The sequence below is a fragment of the Limulus polyphemus genome, unplaced genomic scaffold (genome assembly GCF_000517525.1).
Source record: "Limulus polyphemus unplaced genomic scaffold, Limulus_polyphemus-2.1.2 Scaffold7226, whole genome shotgun sequence".
NCBI lineage: Eukaryota > Metazoa > Arthropoda > Merostomata > Xiphosura > Limulidae > Limulus > Limulus polyphemus.
Genome location: NW_013672836.1, coordinates 23,043 through 30,939, shown reverse-complemented (window position 1 = coordinate 30,939; position 7,897 = coordinate 23,043). Strand labels below are relative to the sequence as shown.

The following is a 7,897-nucleotide window of genomic DNA, read 5'->3' as shown; positions in this document are numbered from 1 at the left end:
GAAATTCAAAACAAACAAACAAACATTACCAAATCCAACAGTCTTAGGCACACTGCTAAAGAAAACGAAAAGAAACTCATTGAGTTAAAAGATCAATTAGATGAAAAATTAAAAGTAGTGAAAGAATAAACATACGTACATATACCACACCGTGTAATTTTTCGTTGAAAATGAAAAATAATAATCATCCCTGCATTTGTCATTCTCTACCAAGTTGTTCGGAGACATTGAAACAGTATCTGTTTTGTTTTGTTCTTTCTGTTTAATAATATAAGTTCACTGATATATAAACAGTAAATGTTATAACCCTCGCTACTCGACTGATTACTCCGTGAAAATGATGCAAGTTGTCCTGGAAAATAAAATCTTCTGAAAAAGTATGTTAACAAACTTACACACTTCAAATGCATGAGAAGTTGAATGTTGAGTTTATTACTAAGCAGAGCGTTTTTTGTATAAAACAATTTCATTTTAGTGCACGTATTTTCTACTGAGCCTCATTTTCATCTGTGAAGATGAGATGTTTGTTGAGTTAAAATAAATGTGTAAGCTCTTTTACATTCATTGATCCCATATATATTATTGTTGAGTTGTCTATCGCACAGGGTCTGTATTTTTATTACACTTTGCCTGTTTGTTTATGTTTATTTTTTTGTTTAGGCCAGACAACCAAAAAAGGTGGAACGAGAACCCTATGAAGGTCCGGTTAATAATATAGTAATGGATGGTCCTGGACGGGAGTTTGGGAAAGATGCTGGCCTTGGTCAACAGGCTGAATTCCATACTCGTCCTCCAACTAGTAGCGGAGCTCGCAATCTTCAGGATTCAACTTTCAGTATTTCAGGTACAGAGACTTGTATGGCATAGTTGCTTCACACATTGTACATAAACTGAGAGTTAATGCATTCACTGTATTCTTGACCTTTTATTCCCTGTTAATTTTCAGACAGAAAAACATTACGAAGAAAATTCTTGATGATAAGATAAAATGGAAGCAATGCAGTTTTCTATATATTAAACACATGTTTGTATTTTGGTATGATATATTCAAAAGTTGATGTACCAGTTGCCAGTCCATCCAACATTTCTAGAACCATACTTGGATGGAATATGTTTAGGGGGGGTTCTACTGGAAAATGTTAAGATCAACAAAAATTAAAATCTAACTACAGTGTATATAAAACTATTACCTTGCTCCGTCATTGGTCATGTTCGGTCTGATGGCCATGATTACACATTATTAGTCACATCACAGTTTCCATTATAACAAGCTACTTGATATACGTAAATAATGGTTACGTAAGAAATAATAAAATAGAAAACTCGGCTATAGCAGAACACGTAAAAACAACACAACACAAAATTTTATGGGGAAAAAAAACTAAAATTTTTGTTAAACTCATAATATTACCAAAAAAAAAAGAAAAGAAATTAAACTTTTAGAGAAAAATCACCTTTAAAAACTATGATAGTAATTTATTTAATTGCTGACATTTCAAGCAAACGTTCTTTTTCAAGCCAGAAACAAGCCTGTCGGTTAAAGACAATTGCAGGAACGTTCTGTTTTGTGTGTTGTTTCATTTCAAAACGTTCCTGCAATTGTCATTAATGGACAGGCTTGTTTCTGGCTTGAAAAAGAATGGCTGCTTGTAACGTCATCAAGTAAATAAATTACTACTATAGTTTTTTAAAGATGATTTTTCTCTATGAATCTAATTTCTTTATTTTATCACCTTCGCATTCTTCTACTCATAATAGTTATTATTTACTATTATTATAATTATTACTCATTATTTACTCATAATATTACAGCTTTAAATGTAAGAGAATCACTTGAAATAATAAAATATAAAAAAAACAAAAGTATTAAACAGAGCTGAAGGACATCAAATTAAATCATTGATATTTGGTGTTGTAAAATAAATGTTGACCAGCGAATTATGTAAATAACAATACAATGTAATATCACATGACCTGGGAAAAACAAATTGTATCTTGCAGGAGACTCCTGTAGACAGAGTTTATTTTCAAAGTTGACGACTTCAATAAAGTTTTTAAAATTGTGTAAATATGAAATTTTTATTTTAATTATTTATTAAATACTTGATAGACTTTCCATAGACTGTACTGTAAATAGATATTGACTTCCTAGACTTCATTTAGAGAAACGAAATACCTTGATAAAAATAGATGCAGGTTCAGGTGATGACACAGATATATTAAAGAAAGGAAGGCATGAACAATGAGTTCACTTTTTTTTAAATCATGATAACACTGCTATTGACGTAAGACATACGAGTTGATTGTTTATCATGATCTATCTGTACCTTCTTGGCTTTACAATACTGGACCTTAATCTTGCATACTTGTGGTCAGTATATTCAGTTGGTACTAACTATAGTTTATCTTTGCTTTACTATTCACTTTGTAAAGTTTAAACTTCTCATTATATGCATAGAGGAATCAACCCTAAACTCACGCAGAAATTTTCTTTTTCTCTACTGTATTGGGAAGATTTTATCACCTCGTGGTTGGTAGCAAGTCCTCAGTTTCTTGTCACAGTTGAGGTCTTATTCATTGTTCCAAAAAATTCCATCTCTTTTGTATAGTTTTTTGCAGTTTGTCTAAGGAGTGCTTATGCTCTCCTGTTTCATGCTTTTTACAAGGGTAGGATTTTTGTGAGTTATCTAATGATCTTGCATACAGTTGATATACAGGTAACTTGGTGGCAGCCACTTTCCGAGTTAGAACACTTTCTGAATGACCACTCAGTTAATTTTAACAATGATAACAGAAGTCCTACTTGTAACAGAATGCTGGTTTTTTTACATCCTTGTATGTACGTAGTGATCTTCCCTTACCACTGCTCTTCATTAAGTTATCAATAGTCATCTTTTAAAGTAGACTGCAATTGGCATTACATCTCTTTGCTATTTTCCTAAGAATATCTTACCTCAGAAAGAGCTGTGACATTTGCCTCTAGACGTAAGTTTGACTTTGCAGCATTGCACTGTCAAATGGTTGGAAATTTGTTACAAACCATATAATGTACAAAACGTGTTGCTAATGGCAGTGACACCACTTCATTAGCTATGCAAATTGTTCTTTTATGCAAGATTAACCCTCCATACAATGAGAAAAAAACTGTAAATTGCATCATTGGGTGTAGAATTACATCATTTTCTTTACTTGCTCTGGGATTTTCCTTTGCAGCTGTAATGTCTTAAATGTACAGCATGTTTTACTATGTTATGGTTGGTGACCTTTGTTCTATTTACATGAAAGACATTTTTTTTTGGGTATTTCAGGAGCACAGATTGATGACAGCAAGAGCCCTCGCTCTCATATTAGAATCCAGAATCCTCCTGGTGGACGTTCCACCGGGTTATGGTAAATTCAGTGTCTTAAATGCAGTTCTAATCTCAACTTTCCAGTTATTCTCCTCAAGCAGATGAGTTTTTGTGCTTGTAATTTAAGTGCACTTCGAAACAAAGATATGTCTACATTGAATAACTGATAGATATCACTAAAGGGAATAAAATGTTGTTGAATTATATTTAATGATTGATAATTGTGAAAAACTGTTTGATAAAAAGTGCAAAATTTAGCATCTAAGTTGTCAGGATACAACAGAGGAATGAAATAAATTAAACAGTTTTAAAGATATCTAATGCAGACATATCTTTATTGCATGTTGCCAAAATGCTTATATAATACTGTTTCACTGTCTAATGCAAGTGACTGGATAAGTATCATGAAATAATAAAGTGTGACACCAGGTGGGGTTGCACAGAAAACAATGACTAATTGATTAAACTTTCAGTCATTGATAAAGAGATTTTTTGGGAAAGAAGCCTTTCAGGAATAACAGTGAGATCACTCCCATGCTTTTCACTGTGTAGACTTTCCAGGTTCTTTGAGAGGTAATTGTGACATTGATGAAAAAAAAAAAAAGTCTGTGTATTTAGTTTATATTAATTATATATATAAATAACTTTTTAAATGTAGAAGTATTTCTATTTAACAATAATACTGCCAATTTTTTGCCACGCTATGCCAGACTGAAAATTTTGTAAAAGCTTTTTTGTAAGGAGTTACTAGTCCTTAACAGAAAGTGTAAATCAATGTGTTTTGTGAAAATAAAGACAAATTATTAAATTATGTTTAGTTAATATATATTTTGAGAATTTGTTTATATATATATATTGGTGAAAGAAAATTAATTTTCAGATTAACCCTTTTAAAGCAGAAACATCAGACATTGTTTTGAAGTTATTTGTATAACATTTTACAAAATTCAAACATCAATTTATACACCAAAAAAAAAGTGTTTACATGAAATACATTTGAAAGTATTTTATTATGTTAGATAGTCATCAGTTGTATTTTATTCTGATAAATTTTTTCCATGCTTAATGTCAACTTTATGGAAAAAAAAACAAACTCAAGTCCATTTTATATTCTTACTTTATAATAAATGTACAAAGGAGCCTGTAATAAATATTTTAATAAGTTCATTAGTAAACAGAGCACATCAACCTCAGCAACTATGAAATCATCTCATAATCTTAAGACTCGAGTGAAAATGGGTAGAAACAAATGTGTCTCAAACATCTTAACGTTAGACAGAACAAAAACTTGTATTTGATGTCTACAAACGTAATGTTTGTTCTGATTGCTCACATGGAAAAGATTTAGTACAAAATGACGTGTACACAATGCCATTCTACAGGTGTAGCTAAACTTATGAATATATTTGTTTAAATCATAGTAGTCTTTAAATTAAAACTCCTAAACTTTTGTAGTGTTATGCCTAAAACTATTAACTCAACTGATCATCAGACGAAAAAAAATTCTTAAAACAGGTGGGATTCAAACCAATATCCATGCTAAAGAAAGATGTAGGTTTCAGAAAATGCAGGTTCAGCTTGTCTTAGAGAATTGATATTCTATATACTATTTATTACAAAAATTGTTACAGTTTAGGTTATTCGACAAACTTAAAGTTTGAACATTGTACTCTCTCTCTCTCTCTATATATATATATATTTGTTCCTGTTGTTGTTGTTCTCAAGATATTTCAAAGTAGCAAACTTTAGAATCTTTGTTAATGATAATATTCTAAAAGCTCAACCTGAAAAGTTCAAACCTATAGTCCCCTCGACAGTTTAAGCCTAATCCGTGTTGTTTACTATATAGCTGTACACCAGTTAGATAACTTTGAATACTTACAGTGTTTTTCACAATACGAGCTTCAATCATTTATTTAAAATTATGCAACAGAAATTAATACAACTTTGTCAGATAATAAAGAATGAGAAGTGGAATTTCAACGTAACAGTTAATCCAACTAAAACTTTCGAAATCAATGATGATCTTGAACTGGCATTTAAAGTCAAACTTAGTCTTCTTTAACTTCTACAATACATTGATGATTATACCGGCTTTATCCATAAGATGACATGTTAATTGAACACAAAGGATTCTCTCAGAGTAACTTAGATCTCGGATTTTTTTTAAAACAGTTTTGTTACTTCATACCAGACGTAATTGAATTAAGTAACTCGAGAAAAAGATTCAAAGAAACTTCCCAAATTACAGCTGAATGGTAAGAAAAGTGGAGCATCATGCAATGGGTGAGAACAAACGGTCATCCACTTGCTGTAGGCAACACCATGCAACATAGTCAAGAAGGATATCCGAGTACACAATCGCTTCCTGCATCACACATGTTCAATCATTGCATATCTGAAGCAAGAAAAGTGTATTCATGACATTCCATACAAAGAGATACCAGTTAAATTGCCTGGTGGGGCACCTATGGATTGATTTCTGTGAATTTGGACTGTTAAAACAGGCACTGCAAAAACCATCCTACACTAGATGGTTTACGGGAAACAACAGGGAAGAGGGTGTGGATTTTATACGACTGATTTACGATGGAGCATTTCCATTGGAAACTACACTACAGGTCTGTTGGTAACATGCACGTTCATCAGATGGAGTACGACAAGACATGAATTACAACAACATGATGAGGATCCTAAGTCATTTTACTGTAATGCCCTCAACCTCTGTATTGGATGACACTAGCTAGGATCAAGTTAGTTCTGCAGCTTCGGGCTGTATCACGGGCTCTCATCAGTTCAGCTAGATAGACGAGTTTAGGTTTTGTTAAAAAATGTGAACATTCATATTACAAGATTTTTTCAAATTTCTTAGTTAACAAACACTTTACAGAAGGAAAAACAATATTGCAAAGAAAATTATAAGTACAACTTGAGCTATTTAGGCTTTGAGTAGATGCTTACTTTAAAAAAAAAAGTTTAAATTAAAAGGAATTTATAACTCAAATGAAAGGTTTAGAATTGTTTCAAGAAATTAAGTACTAACAAACATCAGAGATATTAGACAAGTATAGAAACGTAAACTTCAAATAAAGGTAATTGAAAATCAGAAAAAAGTAGCTAATTCCTTACAGTTTATCAATAAACATTTGTGATGGGTTTTTTTTTTATATTCATTTCAAAGTATATATTTTCACATCAAATAAATTTCCGGGTATTTTACTATTTTATACTACAATTTCCAAACCTAAAACCTCTGATTTTCGTTTTAGTAGACAAAAAAATATACTCAGCAGAATCAATTTTTAAGGGGTACCAAAAATATTCTAGATGAAATAGGGAAAACATCGTGAATATTAAACTTAGAACATACAATTACGGAATAAATCAAGCTTACTTCGATAATAAAAAATAACATATCTACATTTAAGAATAAGGAATATGTTCTGGAAAATTACCATGCGTAACTGTTAACTCTTTAGCATTTCTAGTTGTGATGAAGAGTTTTAACAAGGCTGGTGCACTGACATATAAAACTCACTGAAATACAAATTAAGAAAAGCAGCTTAATGTTAAATAAAAAGCTATATGTTGATTTTGAAGACTCATATACAAAATGTGTCACTTATTATAGCACTTTTATACACAAATACAGTACAAAGATGTATCCTCATATGTGGTGACAAGAGGGAATCATCAATAGCCACTGCTGTACTCAGATCTTGATAAAAATCTCAGGAGCCATTCTATGAGCCACAGCTTAAAAAAAAAGAGCAGCACTTAAACCAAATTTAATATAAAATTTAGCATAGTTCTTGGACTTGCGACAACAATTTTGTAGGTTTTAACTTTTTAAACATATTAGGACCTTTTTATATATTATGAACTGAAATAACTTTTTAAGCTTATCCGGTTAACCTGATGGTTAAGGTGTTTGTGTCGGGATTCAATTTGGGGCATGCATGCTATAACTTGATCAGCACAACAACAGGTGTGCTGCGACAAGGCTCCATGCATAGTGTAGAGGGAAGGGAGCCATAGCTATTATTACTACTCTAGCACTCATCTTTACCTTTAATGATGAAATACCCATCATTTGCGTATATCCTAAATGCACTCAGATTAAGATTAAGGGCTCATAATGCTAAAATTTGGAGTTCGGTCTCTGTAGTAGGAACAGCAATGATAACCAATTATCCAGCTTTGTGCTTAATACAAATAAAATCGTTATCACAATGACAAGCCAGGATGCAAACATTAATGATAAATATAATTTTCAAAATATGTGGATAAATATTTCACCATAATAATTTTTTATTCTACTCTTTGTGTAAATGTTCATCTATTCTAAGAGTTAGGTGCTACTTGAACTGTTGACGTAAATAAGTCTAATCTTTTTCCAAAATTAACCATTGATATTTACAATCGATCATTCAACGTAAATTGTAAACTTTCCAAATCCAAGTGTAAAACCAACTTGCAGTCTCTTGAAAATAGAACGATTACTTAATTTAATATTGTTGCGTCATCGAGGTCACGTGACTGGTGTG

The 7,897-nt window shown here is 31.6% G+C and overlaps 1 protein-coding gene across 1 annotated transcript in view; it reads left to right on the top strand.

Annotated features, from left to right (window-relative positions):
* LOC106474440 (dihydropyrimidinase-related protein 2-like) overlaps window positions 1-4,161 on the top strand; it is a 14,117-nt gene extending 9,956 nt beyond the window's left edge. Inside the window, exons 4-5 of the mRNA XM_013935132.2 lie at window positions 661-844; window positions 3,309-4,161. Coding sequence (XP_013790586.2) covers window positions 661-844; window positions 3,309-3,394 — 270 coding nt within the window. The 3' untranslated portion in view covers window positions 3,395-4,161. The remainder of the gene's footprint in view (window positions 1-660; window positions 845-3,308) is intronic.
* Window positions 4,162-7,897: the final 3,736 nt, after the last annotated feature.